The sequence below is a fragment of the Peromyscus leucopus genome, chromosome 5, assembly GCF_004664715.2.
Source record: "Peromyscus leucopus breed LL Stock chromosome 5, UCI_PerLeu_2.1, whole genome shotgun sequence".
Taxonomy (NCBI): Eukaryota; Metazoa; Chordata; class Mammalia; order Rodentia; family Cricetidae; genus Peromyscus; species Peromyscus leucopus.
In genome coordinates, this window is record NC_051067.1 from 26,162,412 (window position 1) to 26,181,152 (window position 18,741).

The 18,741-nt window shown below is 42.1% G+C and overlaps 1 protein-coding gene across 4 annotated transcripts in view; it reads left to right on the forward strand.

Moving 5' to 3' along the window:
* The window catches only part of Cage1 (cancer antigen 1), a 37,965-nt gene extending 23,900 nt beyond the window's left edge, over nucleotides 1–14,065 (forward strand). For 2 of the 4 annotated variants that reach the window (XM_028856537.2, XM_037205792.1), the window contains exons 8-12: nucleotides 331–438; nucleotides 5,302–5,406; nucleotides 6,255–6,325; nucleotides 12,129–12,197; nucleotides 13,938–14,065. In XM_028856537.2, coding sequence (XP_028712370.1) covers nucleotides 331–438; nucleotides 5,302–5,406; nucleotides 6,255–6,325; nucleotides 12,129–12,197; nucleotides 13,938–14,022 — 438 coding nt within the window. In that variant the 3' untranslated portion in view covers nucleotides 14,023–14,065. The remainder of the gene's footprint in view (nucleotides 1–330; nucleotides 439–5,301; nucleotides 5,407–6,254; nucleotides 6,326–12,128; nucleotides 12,198–13,937) is intronic. The other 2 variants (XM_037205790.1, XM_037205791.1) reach the window with 1 other exon arrangement.
* Nucleotides 14,066–18,741: the final 4,676 nt, after the last annotated feature.

Consider the following 18,741-nt stretch of genomic DNA (forward strand, 5'->3'; position numbering starts at 1 on the left):
CTTCTATGAATCTAGTCTCATGTCACTCAATCCTCAATCTTTGAGCCTTAAAAAAAAGAAAATTATGTGTGTTTTGCCTGCCTGCAGATGCACCAAGTGTATGCAGTGCCTGAGGAGGCCAGAAGAGGGCATCAGCTGGAATTACAGATGTTTTTGAGGCCATCATGTGGTGCTAGGAACTGAACCTAGGACCTCTGAAAGATCAGCAAATTCTCTTAACTGCTGAGCCATCCCTCCAGCCCCCTTTCTTTGATTCTCGAGTTAAAATGATGCTGTAAAATAATAGGAGTATGTAATTACTATAATGTGTGCAAACATATTTAATCTCAGGTCACAGATTTTGATTCGGAAGAAGCCAGGAATGCCAGAGATGCACCTGTGTTACTGGCAGTCAAACTGGATAAATACCACAATCTAAATGAGGAGCTTGATTTCTTGGTAAGACAGACCAATGCCTTATGGACCTTTTTACGCCTATTACTATCCACTACATTTTAAGAAGTTATCAACCTCCAAAGTATTGCTCATTAAAATAGTCACACTGGCATTATGGCAATATTACCAACAAAAGTATGGAAGTATTTTCATGTTTTAATTGTACATATCAGTCTGGAAAAGTGGCTCAGTGGTTAAGCTGTAATTCCAGAGGACCCAGGTTCAATTCCCAGCACTTACAAGGTAGCTCACAGCTGTCTATAAATCCAGTTCCAAGAGATCCAGTGCCCTCTTCTTACTTCTCCAGGTACCAGGCATGCAAGCAATATACAGACATATGCAAACAAAACATCCATACACATAAAATAAAAATAAAAAAGAATTTTAAAGCCGGGCGGTGGTGGCGCACGCCTTTAATCCCAGCACTCGGGAGGCAGAGCCAGGCGGATCTCTGTGAGTTCGAGGCCATCCTGGACTACAAAGTGAGTTCCAGGAAAAGGCGCAAAGCTACACAGAGAAACCCTGTCTCGAAAAACCAAAAAAAAAAAAAAAAAAAGAATTTTAAAAATAATTATAAAAATTTAAATATTGTTCAACTTGATTTGTGTTTAGACTAATAAGATTTATGTCTTTCAAAATGCAGAAGCCAAAAGATAAACATGCTTTTATTTTCCCTAATTCTAGGCATCAAACCCAAGGCTCACCTAATGCAAGATAAGCATTCTACCACTAGCTTTTTTATCCCTCCTTTTATTATTTTCATTTATTTATTTTTTAAAATGTTATTATTTATTTGTGTGTGTATGTACATCCAGAGATGAGAAGAGGGTATCAGATCACCTGGAGCTGGAGTTCTAGTTGGTTATGAGCTGCCTGATTTGGGTGTGGGGTACCAAACTTGAATCCCCTGAAAGAGCAGCAAAGTTACTCTTAACTGCTGAGCCATCTCTCCAGCCCATCATTTACAGCCTTCATCTCACAATATCCCAGCTCAGCTTCTGAAGTTCTGAGCTTACAGATACACACCACGCACAGCTCTCCAAAATAGGTGCTTCTTTCCACTGTGGGTCAAGCACACTTAGCTTTTGTGTATATATAATGACTATTATATGTACTATAATGGCTGCTATAATGGCTGCATTCAATGACTGCGGTTGGAAATAACTCTGAGTTTACCTCAGGTGGCACATAAAGAGAATGCAAGAAAACAGGAGGAAATGAAAACATGATTTTGGTGTTTAGACAGTTACAGAACAATTAAAAAACTGAATTAGTACAGTACAGTATAATATTTTTCTTTTTTCGTACTATATTTTAATATACATATACAATGTGCATTAATCAAATAAATCTCTTCCTTCTTACCATGACTTTGTGTTTGGAGTTTTGGCCACTTCCCTCCTGATTATTTGTAGAATATGGCGCATGTTCCTGTGAACACTGGATCTTATTACCTGTTATCCAACTCCCTGCCATCCTGTCTTCTCCTCTGTTCTTCCCATCCTCTAGATATCACTACTATGCACTCACTTTAACTGTTTAAAAGCATTTATCTTTCAAGCAGAACATGCAGTGTTTTTAACTTCCTGGGTCTGGTTTATTTCATTTTCTATAATATTTCCTTTTCCATTCATTCAGCTGCATAAATATGTATCACTGTCACATGATAATCAAAGATTCTTTTTTTGTTTGTTTGTTTGTTTTGGGACAGGATTTCTCTGTGTAGCCCTGGTTGTCTTGGAACTTGTTCTATAGATCAGGCTGGCATGGAACTCAGAGATGCCTGCCTCAGCCTCCATGAGTGCAGGGATTAAAGGCATGCACCACCATGCCCTGACAATCAAAGGTTTTTGGTTTTTTTTTAAAGGTCTATGAAGATAGAAGTCTGAACCGTCCTAATTTTATCACTATAAATTATGTGTGTTAGATTATTACATTGTGCCACTGTAGACTCAAGTTTCTCAGTCTTGCCTTGGGCAGCAGCTGTTTTTATAAACAATCATTCAGAGACTTAATATTAATTACAAAATGTTTGGTCTATGGCTCAGGCTTACTGCTAGCTATCTCTAATGTCTTAAATTAACCCATTTATATTAATATATATTTTGCCACGTGGCCATGATGTTACCAGTCTGTTGGCATGTTGCTCCTTGGGAGGTAGATTGGCATCTACCCTGACTCCGCCCTTCTCTCTGTAGCTCTGTTTGGATTTCCTGCCTGGCTCTTATCCTGACTTACCAAAGGTCAAAGCAGTTTTATTTATTAACCAATAGAAGCAACACATATTCATAGCATACAGAAAGACCATCCCACAACAATTCCTCTTTTCTGTCTAATCAAAAAGAAAGGTTTTAGATTTAACATAGTAAAATTACATATAACAAAACAGTTACCAAGCAAGAATTACAGTTACAATATCTAGTCTATTTGTATTTTGGCAAAATTAAAGAAAATATTCTATCATCTATCCTATTTTTGTGAGTCTAAAGTTTTATATCTAATTTACCTTTTATCATAACTAAGGAAAACTGTGACTATCTAGTCATCAACTCCATCAAAGACCCCAGAAGAATATAATAATACCTAAGTAAACAGAAAGTGCATTGTAAGCAACTTCCAAAATTCTAGAAATGACAGAGACATCTAGCTGCCTGGACAGTCACCCAAATTTCCTCTGTAATATTGGGGCATCCATCTTCAGCCTACTGGCCTAGAGTCACTGGCATATTTTTCAGTGAAGCAGGAAATTTGAAGGACTATTCTACCTAATGTTAAAGTTCATCAGTTGCTTTCCTCTGTGTCCAGCAGAATGTCTGGCAGTTTCTTCTGTGAAGCAGAAACCTAGAGGACCATCCTGCCTTTTTTTTTTTTTTTTTTAGCAAAGTTCAGTGGTCACCTTCCTATGGGTCCTGCATATCCAGTTTATACAACATATTGTCAAGCAGTCCAGGCAAGAGCAGTTTCTTGCCCAAATGGTTAGCCTTTTCCACATTGTAAGCAAACTCCATAACAAGTTTCTTCGATGCCCATCATCCTCTTTGAAGTAATTGGTGCTTCCAGGAGCAGATGTATCTCACTGTCCAGAAAAGTCTAAGTTCTTAAAAACATATTAAATGCCATATTCTGTAGGTTTTTGAAGTGTTTGAAGATTATAGTTTCCTTGTTAACAAATTTAGGAAAGAAACTCACTAAAGAGATGTAAAATATATAAGTTTGAAAGACATCAAAAGACAGTTTGGGGTTGGTAATACAAATTAGGATAGAAAATGAATTAGGTACAACATTTTTGGACTCACAAAATAGGATAAATAATGGAGTATTTTCTCTGAGTCTGTCAAATGTTAATGGACTGGACATTGTTAATGTAATTATTCCCTGTATATATTGTATATATTTATTATACTTATTGTATATAGTTTTTCTTATATTAGTTATAACCTTCTTTTATTACTTTAGACAAAAAAGGGGAAATGTGGTGATATTTTGTTTTACTCTAATAAAGCTTGCCTGAAGATCAGAGGACAGAGCCAGCCACAGAGTTAGCCACAAAGGTCAGGCAGTGGTGGCACACACCTTTAATCCCAGCTCTTGGGAGTCACACACCTTTAATCCCAGCACTAGGAAGGTTGAGACAGGAAGTGATAATGGCTGGGCAGAGAAAGGAATATAAGGGAGGACATGCCTTTAATCCCAGCACTCGGGAGGCAGAGTCAGGCGGATCTCTGTGAATTTAAGGCCAGCCTGGTCTACAGAGTGAGATCCAGGACAGGCACCAAAACTACACAGGGAAACCCTGTCTCGAAAAACCAAAATAGATAGATAGATAGATAAATAATGTGAGAAGGCTGAAAATCACTCTTAGCACTGCTAGTTAGTGGGAAGGTTTCTGTAGTTTTTCTTCTATAATTTCTTTGAAAATTAAAGTAACTTTCAGAGAAAAATATTAACAAGCTTTCCTGATAACCCTAAATGCCTCTCTCAGAAAAAAGTAATTTTTTATTTAAAATTTTTATTACATTTGATTGATTTGTGTGTGTGTGTGTGTGTAAAACCATATTGATATGGCCGGGCGGTGGTGGCGCATGCCTTTAATCCCAGCACTCGGGAGGCAGAGGCAGGCGGATCGCTGTGAGTTCGAGGCCAGCCTGGGCTACCAAGTGAGCTCCAGGAAAGGCGCAAAACTACACAGAGAAACCCTGTCTCGAAAAACCAAAAAAAAAAAAAAAAAAAAAAAAAACATATTGATATGGAAAGTGCCATGGCACACAGGGAGGTCAGAGGACAACTTGCAGGAGTTCGTTCTCTCTTTCCACCTGGGTCTAGGGACAGTACTCAGGTCATCAGCTGTGGCTGCAGGTGCCTTGACCCACTAAGCCATCTTGCCAACCTGTTTTAATTTTCAATAATATTCTTGAGAAAACTGGACAATCGGCTGGACCATGAAGTACATTAAGCTGAAACTTAGAAATGAGCATCATTTGCAAGGGATAGTGTGTCCCAGACCATGCCTCATCACCCCATCGCTGCTGTGACTCACATTCAAGCATGTCTCTGCACGTGTTATCTAGGAAAAGGACAGTAATGACAGCTGGGGGTGATTGATGTCCATAGGTGCTAGCAAGTGCTTGGTTATTTCCAAAGCCGTCTCAGAGTAGAAAATAACAGAATCAATGAAAGTCCATCATAATCCTTGCTTGTGTGTTCTGTGTGCAATCTAACCCCAGCTCCAGCTCATCTGTGTCACGACTCACTTTAGTAGAACTCTGTTTCAGAGAATATGGACTAAAATATAGCTGGTTGTTTTCATTTTTTACGCCTGTTTCATGGTGGTTTCCAGGTTACATTTTCACTGATGTTTCTCCGTAGATCACAAAGCTGGGGGGCCTTCTGGAGAGCAAAGAAGAGCACTACAGCAGACTCATCGAGGAGAATAACAAGTACCGAAGACATGTGGGCAGCTTAATAAATAAGGTACAAGTTCTTTGACAGGAAAAGAAACAAAACCTTCAAAAAAATGATGCCAGGCATCAAAAAGTGATGGGGCTGTGGCTCAGTTGGCAGAGTGCTGCCTAGCATGTGCCCTGGGTTTGGTCCTCAGCAAAAAAAGCAAATCAAACAATGACAAAACTCAACACAAACATCACATCAGAACCAATGGAACTCCAGAGCCAAAAGGATCTGAGGTCTGCCAAGCCACTTTATACTGGTCCCTTTTTCCTCGTAATGCACATTCCATGCCCCCATTAGCGGGGTAGCTGGAAAGTGGCCAAGAACCTTGTGCCAGGCACTTTAAAGTCTTAATTTTGCTACTTTACCTTCAAGGTAATTAAGTATCTTGCCAACTTAGTGTTTACGTTTCCTTTTTGTTTTCATTTTGGTCTTTTGAGACTTTCTCCATATGTAGCCCAGGCTTGCCTCGGAATCTTACGTTCTACTGCCTCAGTGCTAAAATTGCAGGCATGGGCCATCCATGCTTAGTTTCTAGTTTACTCTAAAAAAAAAAGGGGGGGGGCTGCATTAACTTTAATCAAATAGGCTGTAATCCTTAGTGTGGGAGACTGGGAGATGACAGGGCCCTCACTGGAGTTGTCTAGTTTCTGGGACCCACATCTCCAGCCTGATGAGTGGGCCTAACTCTATGGTTACTCATGTTCCTGAGATCAAAATAGAAAAGGATGTTTTTGTCTGCTGTAAGATTTTCATTTATTGTACTCAGATAATTAAACTTCAACTTGTAAAGATTTTTTAAAAAGGAGAAAGTAATCAAAATTAAATACAAATGCTTATATTTATTTAAAAAAAATACCTGTTTTCTCAAGGTAACGTCATATGAAGAAATTATCAAATGTGCTGACCAAAGACTTGAGATATCCCATTCTCAGATTGCACAGTAAGTTAATAAAACTAATTTTTTAAATTTTGTGAATATTTACTGATGTTTTATTTCATTCTCTGGCTTCTAAGATCTTTTTCTCTGACTCTTAGAAATAGAAAAACAAGGGTGTGTATTTAGGATGGGCTAAAACCTTGTCCCCGGCCGGATTCAGAATAAGCTGCTTTACTACTCGTGGGGGACGCTGCTGGTCCAAGGGCACAGCCTGGCGTGTGACCTGGGGCTGGCTTGCCTGGCTGCTGTTTTCAAGAGTTACAGCTTTTCTGAGAATTTTGATATACAAACGAACTTCCTAAAAAGGCACCACAACAGTTTATATTTAATCCGAAGAAAAAGAATCTCGAGCAACTTGGGACTTCTGGTCTTGGGTTTTGTTTCTTATTTTTTGAAATCTTCATTGACCTTGGGCTTCGAGTAACCTCGCTGTTAGGCCACGAGTGAGGCGCTGTCGCCCCGTGTTCTCACTGACACGCCCCTCACACACACACACCCTAACCCACCCCACCCCACCCCACCTCACCTTACCTCCACCAGTCACAGGAAGAGCTCTCTCACAAGAAGCCACTGTTGTCCCAGCCCTGGAGAGAGAGCTAGTGATGACCAGGCCGCCCACCCCGAAGGAGACCCAGGAGTTCAAAGACTTAATTCTCTCCAACTGCCTATCCCGTCAGCAATCAATGGTCCCCACCAGCCTCAGCTCCATCCTCCTCTTCCAGGTGGAGTACCACCCTGCCAGTGCCCTATGCCTGCAGGGTCCGAAGTTGTTCCTCCTGCAGACAGGGGCTTGTCGGCACCACCCCCACCACGGCCCCTCCTCCAGAGAGCCACCACTCAGCAGCTCCTGGGCGGTTGATGGGCAACTTGGTGCTGAGTAGCTGAGAGCCCCGATAGCGAGCATGGCGGTCAGTGGGTCATCAGCCTTGCCAAAGGCCACGCTGTGCCCCAGAATTAAGCGTAACAGTGTCCTTTTGCATGGTTGGCGGGCCCCGATGGGCCCAGTTTGAAGCTGGACCACAGCTCAGCCACGGGAAGCGGCGCACAAGACTTCCCCTTGCAGCTCTGGCTTCATAGCGGGAATAATTCCACAGGGTGGAGAGGAACTGCTGGCTGTTACCACAGAGCACCATCCCACAGCTACCCCTGCAAGGGCATCACCCGCTCCGGAGCTCCCCCACCATGAGCTCCTTGCTCATGACACTGCCTGAAGCCCCCTAACCAGAGTGGGGAGAGGGAAAGAACAGCACCCTAGGCATCTCAAGACATGCTTGCAAACCCACACAGGTGAGAAGCCTCACCGCTGTGGTGGGGACAGCTGTGGGCAAACATGCCAGCTCCAACGAACTGCCCTTGGTACTGCTGCAGTACACGGGCACGGACCTTCCAGGGGCAGAGGTGTGACCCAGCCTTCTCCAGGTGGGGCTGCCTCACCTTACACTTCAAGAGTCATCTGCAGCCCGGAGCGGTGGCTCGTTTTTAATCCCAGCACTTGGGAGGCAGGCGGATCTTTGAGTTCAAGGCCAACCTGGTCTGCAGATGGAGTTCCACTACATCCAGAGCAACCCGAGAAATCCTGTCTCAAAAAGAAAAGAAAAAAAAGAAAAGAAAAGAAAAAACAAACAAACAAACAAACAACAACAAAAGGAAACAAACAGTTATTTTTGCAATCCTAAACAACAAAACTTCCTAGAAACAACCCAGAGTGTGCCCTGTACTCAGTCAGGCCTTTCACACTCTTCCCAAGAAGGGAGGGGCCTAGCCCATGAGCCCTGTAGTCAAGGCTTAACATGGTTGATTGTGAATGGAGATGCTGAAGACAAGAATCCAGAAAACAGAGATCAACAGATAGGGGCCTAGAGCCAATCGTCTCATTCCCACTCCAAATCCAACTTGAACATCTGGAGTTATAAAATGACAGGGTGGCTGGAAGTTTGGTGTGTTGGGGGTTTATATCAGGTCTGAGTTAGGGAGAGGGAATACAAGAATCCCTTAAATTGTTTCTATGATACAGTGTAAATACAGAGCTCATTCTGCGTTCTCATTACTTTCCAAAAATGATTATTAATGTTAGGAGAGGAAGAAATTCAGGTATAGAAAATGTTCTAGGGCCGGAGAGATGACTCCAAGGCGAAAAGCACTGGCTGCTCTTTCAAAGGACCTGGGTTCATTTCCCAGCACCCACATGGCCGCTCACAACTGTTTGTAATTCCAGTTCCAGGGGATTTGACACCCTCACACAGACATAGATTCAGGCAGAACAGCAGTGTACAATGTACTCAAAATAAAAATAAATAAATCATTGAAAAAGAAAAAGGAAATGTTCTAACAACTAAGTGGTGTTACTAAATGGCTGTCGGCATTCTAAGGGTACAAAATGAGGAGGGTCTAACCCAGGGAAACACATTTGCTTTACGTCCTTAACATTTGTTTGGGTTTTCGTTTTCTTGGAGATTGTTTAGTTTGTGCTCATGCATGTGCACAGGCCTGCCTGTGCCTGTGTGTGTGGAAGTCAATTATCTCCTTCCATGGTGGGTTCTGGGAATCCAGCTCAGGTTGAGGCTTGTGTGGTAAGAACTTCTGTCCACTGAGCCATCTCACTGACGTTCTTCCCACCATCTCTTCTTTGAGCTCTGCCAGCTTAGTTTTGACTTTCTCTTGTATAATATTAGAGGGACCGGCCTTAATATTATACATCCCAGGGGCTCAGGAGAGAGAACTATGAACAGTGAGGACTATATTCGGGAAACAGAATCTCAGCACACAGAGCTCTTTAGTCTATTCACTTTAATTCCTCTGGGATAACATCCTGTTTACACAGCTTCAGTTCTGTTCTCCTTTCCTGCCTTATTTCTCTCTATATTTATCTACTGCTCTCTCTAAGTTCTATCTTAATTCTCTCGTCTTAATTCTGCCTCATCCAGGTCCTTTTCATCTTGTTCTTACCCAGCTAGTACTTCCCGATCTGACTCTTCCTCATCTTCCATCTTGTCCACACGTTCTTTCTGGTCAAAATCCTCCTTATCCCTCTCTGTTCTCTGTCTCTAAGTTCTCCACATTCCTCCTAAGTCTCCCAGCAATCCAGTTATAAACCCAAGTAATAGCAATCCCCTGGTCGAGCGGGTTCATAAAGGCAGGTAAGCATTTTCCTCAGGCAGTGACCACCAGGCTTTCTTTTACAATCCAAAACGGGAGTGGTGAAAGAGGAGGTCACCTGAGTGCTAATGACCGTTAGTGTATGAAAAGGGGATCTGTGTGCTCAGTCTGCATTCCGAGAAGTGGTTAGGTAAGAAGTTAGGGATCTACTAGTAAGGTTGTATAAGAAAGGAGGGTCTCACCCTAAATTGCACAAGAAATAAAGCTATCTGCCTGACCTAGGAGACAGGTGTTTTGTTTGGCCTTGGATGCTTGATAGGAATTTTAGATAAATACACTGTTAGGAGGTCTTGGAAGCACATTTTAGGAACCAGCAAATTTATATATATATATAATCAACATGACTTCTTAAGCCATGGCTTGACCTTTGGAGAAGTCCTTGACTTTTCCAAGTAGTAGCTTTTGTGATAGTAGCTGAATTCCATTGCATTTTCCTGCGGCTTGCAGCATTTTCCTGCAGCTTGTAGCAACTTTCATTTACTTGGCACATTGACTTGCATCTTTCACTTCCAGTCTGTAACTGTTTGCCAGTGAGATGCCTTTCCTAGAGACAAAAGAATTTGGATCTTGCTTTTTAGTCCAATCAGCTAGTTAGTCTTTTTGTTGTTGTTGTTATTTTGGTTTGGTTTTAGTTTTTTGCTTTGTTTTGTTTTTGTTTTTGTTTTTGTGTTTTTCAAGACTGAGTCTCTCTCTGCAATCCTGGAACTTGCTCTGTAGACCTGGCTGGCCTTGAACTCACAGAGATCCACCTGCCTCTGCCTTCTGAGTGCTGAGATTAGAGTGTACCACCACTGCCCAGGTTAGTCAGTGGGTTTTTTTGTTTGTTTGTTTGTTTTGTTTTGTTTTTTCCGAGACAGGGTTTCTCTTGTGTAGCTTTGCGCCTTTCCTGGAACTCACTTGGTAGCCCAGCCTTGAACTCACAGAGATCCGCCTGGCTCTGCCTCCTGAGTGCTGGGATTAAAGGCGTGCACCACCACAGCCTGGCCCGTGGTTTTTTTTTTTTTTTTTAATTGGTTAATTGGACAGTTAAAACCACTTACACTTAGGGTTATTATTGAGAGCGCTGTGCTGATTCCTGTAATTTGATTGGTTGTTTTCCTGGTTAATTGGATTATTACTTGTTCTGTTCTCTCTCTTCTATTCATATTAGGGATTTGTGGGTTTATTGTATCATGCACTTTGTATTCTTTCTTAGTTCTCCCTTGTTCATCTATTTTTCAAGAAGAGTATTCTTCCCTGTGTCCTTGGTCCACACTCTTCCTCCTCTATATTCAGGGTTCACATAAGCATCCTTCAGTGTTGGTTTGGCAGCCCTGATGATGTTTGTTTGTTTGTCTTAAAATAATCAAATTTCTCTACTGTTCTGAAAGACAATTTTGTGGGACACAACAATCTTATTTGGAAGTTATTGGCTTTTAGGACTTGAAATATGCCGTTCCATTCTTTACTGGATTTTAGGGTTTCCTTTGAGAGGTTTGATGTGCTGTGTGAGCCTTTGTCTAATTCCATTCTTTCCTGGTTTGAGACATTTAATGTGCTGTGTTTGCCTTTGTAGATGAGCTGGCTTTTTTTTTTTAACTGTTTGTTTTGAACTTTTTTAGTGTCTTTACTATATGTCCTAAAGAATATATTTGAGAGTCTAAATGTCTTTTGCTTGGAACTCTCTCTCTCTCTCTCTAAATGCATAAAAACAGGAAAATCTCTATCTAACAGGCCAACAGAATGCTGTGACCATGCAGGACACTACCACACATTTTTTTGTGGTAAAGCAGCTCCAGATAAGGAACCCTGTTAACACACTCCAGGGCTACATTACACTGACCCACTGTGCAAACAAACAAATCTAAATGACATTTGTCGTTATCTATTCTTATCTTTAGCCCTGGAACCTATAAAGGGAAAAATTGACCAAGTGTTCTGAATTGCCAAGAAAAGATCCAGATTCCTGTATTTTGAGATGGACAGATGGTGTATGATTAGCTTTGGATTTAATGTTAGTTATGAGAAAAATCTGATCATAAAATAATTTATTATTATTAAGAAATTTTTATAATTAAGAAAATTTTTATTCATTTTACACACCAGCCACAGATCCCCCTCTCCTCCCTCCTCTCGCCCCCATCATAAAATATTTAATAGGGTAGCTTTATTATAGATAACAATCTTAGCTCATAATCCTTACAGTATTGACTCATAGTCTCTGGTGGTTTAAATGAGAATGAGCTTTTCTCCTGTAGCCTCTTGTGTTCGAATGCTTGGTCCTCAGTTAGTGGAACTGTTTAGGAAGGATTGGGAGGTATGGCCTTGTTGGAGAAAGTGTGTCACTGGGGGTGGGCTTGGAGGTTTCAAAAGCCCACACCAGGTCCAGTGTCTGTTTCCCTCTGCCTGCTGCCTGTGGATCAGGATGTAAAGCTCTCAGCTACTGCTCCAGTGCCATGCCTGCCTGCTTCCTGCCATGATGATAGTGGACCAACCCTCTAAAACTGTAAGCCAGCCCCCAATTAAATGCTTACCTTTGTAAGAGTTGCCATGGTCATGGTGTGTCTTCACAGCAATAGGACAGTGACTAAGACAGCCTCCAGAGAAGTTACAAAATATTCATCTTGAAAAGTCCATTTTTGTGTAAAAATGCAATTGTTTCTTCCCTCAGTTTGGAAGAGAGAAATAGACATTTGGAAGATTTAATTAGAATGCCCCAAGAGAAAGCCAGAAGGTCAAGGTAAGTTTCCCTTCCTTTTTAAAAAATAATATCTTTAAAAAATTTCCTCCCCTTATATTTTATTTAAGATTAAAAGATAAATATGAAGTATTTCATATTTTTCTAGCATAAAATAGTTGCATGATCAAAGTTTTCTTGTAGGCCTTGCCCAGTGGCACATATCTAAAACCCCCAGCTATTCTGGAAGCTAGCCTGCAAAGTTTAGCAAGATACTATGTTAAACACAGGTTTTGTTTTTTATATTATTTTGAGATGGTCTTATATCTGGTTGATTGTTTTTTGAGCTGTTTTTTTTGCTATGCAGCACAGATTACAATACAAAATCCTTCCACTAAGTGCTCCCAAGTTTTGAGATTTCAGGCATGTTCCACCTACCAAGTTACAATCAAGTTTTTGTAGAGCCTGAATGAGAAGGCCAGTCTGCCTGCCCTCACAGAAGCTCTAAGCAAGAGACTGCTGGGGTTATGAGCTGAGGTGTTTATTGCCTTCTACGTGTTTATAAACTGACTCCCTTTGCTAACATGAACTCTTAATCTGTAATTTTAGAACAGTCTCAGTCATGTAGCCCCATGCAGCAGGATATGTACGCGATCTTTTAGGTCAACTGTAAGTATGCAGTTGGGTCCTATCTTCAGCAGTACATATACCAAAACTGGAGATTTAGAAAAAAATGTTATTTTATATGATCACTTTGCAAATACTAGTTTAATTCTGCTCAGGAATTTTGATTTCCAAAACAGCATGAATTTTCTCTGAGTTGTAGAAACATACTATGGTATTTTTCTAGAATTATTTAAAAATATTTTCCATATAATTTTATACATTTACCCATTGAGACATTTGCTTACTTATCACATAGCTATTTTTTACATTGAATGCGAGGCATATTTGTATGGATTTATTGACTTTGAAATCAGGGAAAGAGGTCACAAGGCACCCCCAGCTGCTAAGTCCTGGGTGAAAACTCCAGAGCCCTGCAGGCTTCAGCCATGATGAGCTCTGAAGTCTTGACTGACCTCTGACCTCAGTGCACCCTTCAGTGCAGCTTGAGACTTCCTCTGCTTCTTCTCAAAATCACGGTGCTGATTTTGGTCAGTTGTCTCTGGCAGTGGAAAGAGCAGAACTTTGGGGTTAAAAAAACAGTCCCAGATGTCTCACTTTTTAAAATACATTTTTATTTTACGTATGTCTATGTGTGTGTGTGGATATGTACACATGAGTGCAGGTGACCACGGAGGCTTTGCACTCCCTGGAGCTGGAGTTAGGAGCTGTTGTGAGCCACCTAACAGGAGTGCTGGGAACCAAACTCTGTCCCTGCAAATGCTCTCTGTCACTGAGCCATCCCCACTCTCCATCCCTCACCCCTGATGTCTATTTCTTGCTCCTAGTTCTTCACTTGCAAGGAGATTTTTGTAGGTTTTCATTTCAAAGCTAAATCTTGATTTAAGTAAATTAGGACCCTATTAAATATAATGAGACTGTGGCCCAGTATTTATTTCACATGCATTAAGGATAGTTCACACTACGGATGGTCCACACTAAGGATGGACCACACTGAAGATGGTCCACACACTATGTGTTGAAAGTTTTGTCTTTTTAGGGTCTCATAGTTTGATCCTAGAGGACAACTTCTTGAAAGTGATAGGCAAATATGCCAAAATAATGATATTTTTTTAAAACCATATTCACTATTTTAGTCTTCTCTCCCCATTTTTACATCATATTCTTTCTTTCTTACAGACCAAGATTAGAAAATCATCCAAAGTCCATGACCTTAATAGGTCATCTTGATGGACACTGTAAAGAATGTTCTATTTCTGTGTGAACTGACTGTAATACATGATTAAATACTCAATTCCTGAAGTTAATTTATTTGTATTGTGTGTACGTGTGTGTGCATGTGCGTGTGCCCCCGCACGCACTTGAGTATCTAAGATGGAGGACAAGCTTGGGTGTCCCTTCCCAGGAGTCATACATGTTGTTTTAGGACACAGGGTCTCTTGTTGGTCTAGAACTTACCAAAGAGGGTAGGCTGGTTGGCCGGGGAGCCCCAGGAATCCTCCTGCCTCCATCTCTACAGTGCCAAGACTGCAAGCGTGCAGCGCTGTGCCTGGCTATTTTAAAATGTAGGCTAGGAGTATGAATCAGGTCCCCGCGCTTGCACACCAAACATGTGACCTGTGGACGTTCTGTCCTGCTTGGTTTCCCACCTCCAGGTTTGCCTTCACCCCATTCCACCCCTTTGTCAAATCCCCAACAATAGCTGTTGTAGCTAGAGTTTTCCTGCCTGGCCCACAGTCAGGACAAATCTCTGTCACCTGCCAGTCCCACAGCCACTCAGACCCGACCAAGTAAACACAGAGACTTATATTGCTTACAAACTGTATGGCTGTGGCAGGCTTCTTGCTAACTGTTTTTATATCTTAAATTAATCCATTTCTATAAATCTATACCTTGCCACGTGGCTCGTGGCTTACCGGCATCTTCACATGCTTTTTGTCATGGTGGTGGCTGGCAGTGTCTCCCTCTGTCTTCCTGTTCCCTTCTTTCTCCTCTCTGTTAGTCCCGCCTATACTTCCTGCCTGGCCACTGGCCAATCAGTGTTTTATTTATTGACCAATCAGAGCATTTGACATACAGACCATGCCACAGCAAGCTGTTGATCACCATGCTCTGTTGGTAGAAATCGTTTCCTCTCACAAAGTCAGTCAGTTAGGTGCAAGCGCAAGTTTGTGTGGAGTGCGTGACTGGTTCTGAAAGACACGCTGACTGAGGCAAGCTGTTACCACGTCTGTCTTTGCTGGAGAACTCTGTAAGGCAGGGCCTATCCGAACTCGGAAACAGAAAATGTGGTGTTTGCTGGAGCCGTGGAACAGGTGGACAAGGTGGTTCACCAGAACCTCTCCTAGGGGTTCAGACAACTACTATCTTTGGGGAGGCAGGTCACATGACATGGCTGGGTGGATGACAGGCTTAAGAGCTTGCAGGGCTCTAGACAGGTAAGGTGCAAGGGGAAAAGGAGACCCACTCAGACAGCTCTGGGTCAGTTGGGATTGACATGCTCAGCAATTCAACTAATTTATTTTAAAGAGAAAAAGAGGGGAAAATGATAAAAATCAAAATATTGTTTAAATTATATAAAAACATGGAACATCACTTGTGACCAGTTAAGAGAGCTGCAGCCATAGTGGTGTCTCCTTTCAGCAAGGTGAGCATGAGAGCTGTGAGGCCACCCAAGCATAAGAAGAACCCTTCCTTATAATCCAAGGATCCTCTAGGAAAATCGAATGTTCTGGAAGGTAACTATTACAAAGACAGCTAAGTCTGGAGTCTTCACACTGAAGGGATGAAACAAGTGAAGGAAAGCCAGCCCAGGCTGTCCAAAAGCAGGACTCGGCAGAAACCCTGACTTAAGTTATGTCTTGGTTAGGGTTTTTACTGCTGGGAAGAGACACTGTGACCATGGCAACTCTTATAAAGGAAAAACATTTAGTTGACGTGTCAGCTTACAGTTTCAGAGATTTAGTCCGTTATCATCATGATGGGGAACATGGTGGCGTGCAGGCAGATGTAGTCCTGGAGGAGTAGCTGAGAGTCCTACATCTTACAGGCATCAGGAAGTTGACTGAGACACTGGGCAGTATCCTGAGCATAGGAACATCAAAGCCCACCCCCACAGTGACATACTTCCTCTACCCAGGCCACACCTATTCTACCAAAGCCATAACTCCTAATAGTGCCACATTCCCTATAAGATTATGGGGGCCAATTACATTCAAAATACCATGGACTTTATGTCCACAGTCACGGTTTTAGTTCTCGGGCACAGTTTCTCTTGCCTGAAAAAGTAGCTTTGCTGTCTTCTGGATTCTGCTGTCACCTCAATCCACCTCCTTTATGTGTCATTACTAAGGGGGTATTTCAAAAGAGCATGTTCCACATCACTTCCCCACTCCAAGTCCCTCCAAGAGCTCTTGGGACCAAGTTTAAGTTTTCTAGATTGGCATTTCTTGTTCTTCATGATCACCCTTATCTCTCGCCACTGGAAGAGCTTGGGTTTCAAACCTGACTTGAGGGTCCAGGATGGTCAGTCATCTCACCCAGTTTATCTGACTTTAATGGCACTTAGTGCAGTCTGTTAAACTATAGAACAAGAAACAATAGAAATGGCAAAAAGAGCCCTCAACATGAATCCTAAGGCTTGGGTTCAAGTCTTGGAATCTTAATGTTTTAGCATTTCAGATCATATGACATGATGTGTCTTAGCATTTACGAGGGCCTGCTGAGTGGTAAATTAAATTTGGATTTAGTCTCCAAAGGGAATAACAAACAGAATGATGGGGAGACTTGGAAGGGGTACAGAGAGAAAAAAAATCAGATTTAATAGAGACCACTACTCTATCACTGAGCTACATAGGCAGCCCTCGGACATGTCATTTATTTACTTACTTACTTGGTGCTGGGTCTCATGCGTGCCATGTGAGAGCTCTACCACTGAATAATTATCTGAGACAGGATCTCTCTATAGCTGCTCAGGCAGTCCTTGGATTTGTGATCCACCTGCCTAGGTCTTTTGAGTGTCTGTGATTACAAGGCTGTGCCCTCAGGCCCTGCCAGATGGGTTCTTAGTTTATGATCTTAGCTGGCTGGGCTAAGTGGCAGCAGCGGTCTCAGAAGCATGCTTTTATTTCCATTTACCCTGCATGCTGGGATCTGATGTGACGGCTCTTTCAATAACCAAGCAAGCACGTCTGTTCTTTCCATGCGCTCTTTCAGAGGCCATATGTAAATCATCTGGCTGACATACACCTTCATATGTAAAAGTTTAAGTTTGCTCTTCTTTTAAGATTACCTCTCAAGATAGCAATAAAGTGATTGATTTTTTTTCTTTGTAACCACAATATGCAGCTTGCTAGTAAAAGAACTGGCTGAGAAAAATACCCTGCTTGCTCACACTCTGTTCTGTAACAAGTTACTTAGATGTGAATGTACATGGGCTCTTGGAATGACTGATTTATTCATGTAAGAGAAATGTAAAACATGTTTGTTTGTTTTTTTAACCTATATTCATTATAATCATCCACTGGAAAAACAGAATGTAACCACATTGTAATTTTTATATTGCTTGAAAGATTTTGCTGGGTATATAAGCTGTGAGGGGGAAAAATTAAGTCAGTTAGAAGAAAAACATCAAGAATGAGAAAAGGAAAACACCAGGAAAGATGTAGAAGGAAAGTTAGGAGATAGACAGAAGGAAACAATAAGAATAATAAAATGACCAACCAAGCTTTGGCCCTCAGAAACCTCCTCATGTGTGTCTGTTTGTCCTAGTTCGCCGACTCTGTGGATCCCCCTTGTGCCCTGTGCTGCTGGAGGCTGGTCCTCTTTTTTTTTTTTTTTAAGAGTGGACATCCCTCAGCTTCCTGAACTTGAGTCCCATAACTGAATAAATTAGGCAGTGCTCTTTCTGGGGTCTCTGTTGTCAACTAGGCAGGATCTGGGATCCCCTGGGAGACTCAAGAGGGGCTGTCTACATCAGTTGGCCTGTGAGCAAGCTTGAGAAATAGTTTGCTCATTAAGTTAGTTGAGTGGGGAGGACCCACCCTGAACCGGATGGAACCATTTTGTGGACTGGGTCCTAGACTGAACGAAAAGGAGAGAGAGATGAACATAAAAGCATGTTTGCTCTGTTTCTTGCCTGTGGGTGCAATGTGACCAGCTGTCTCTGAATTCCCCCAAATGATGGACTGTAATCTAGAACTTTCTCCCCTCAGTTGCTTTTGTCAGGCTCTTTTATCACAGCAACCACAAGAGGAGGGTCATGGACATAACAGGTGTCCTTCTGTCCCCTCTCTAGGGTGGTGCTTCTTTACAGTGGCATAGCTCTCTACAGACTGTGCCCTCTGCCCATCCCCCTCCCTCTCCTAGTCTCACTGAATCTCATTCTAGCTTGCCAGGCTATTTCTGCCTGTCCCCCATCCCATCCTCTTATCTCCACTGGCCCAGTTCTGTCCAGGATGTCTTGCACTTTACCCTTGTCTCCAAACAGCACCTGAGCACTCTTCCCACTCTTCCCAGGGCCTTTCTTCCCATTCTGCTGAAGGGAGTGTCCTGTCGGCCCTCAAACAGAACCAAAGCAGGTAGGGCTGACACTCCGAGGTAGTGAATCCATTGTCGGGGGCTTCGTATTGTTATTTAGTAGTCCTGCAGAGGAGCCACAGAGTCGAGAAAAATGAGCACCAGGGTGGGGTTTGGCTTTACATGAGTGTTACCGGGTCTATCAAGTTTTAGTAGAGAATTTAAAATCCAAGCTGCACTATACTGAGAAGAAAATTGCAAAATGAGAGTGAAGTCTCACTGATAGGGATATGAGCCGTCAGTTTGAGAGGTGACAGCAGAGGGGAGTGATGCACTGAAAGGCAGTCACGGTGGTGTCGAGAGGAATGTTCTAGAATCATATTTAACACGGGTGACAGGATCTAAACCACAAATGATGACTGGCTTCTGACTGGCCTATAAATGTTTTACTGTAAGAGAAAGGAAG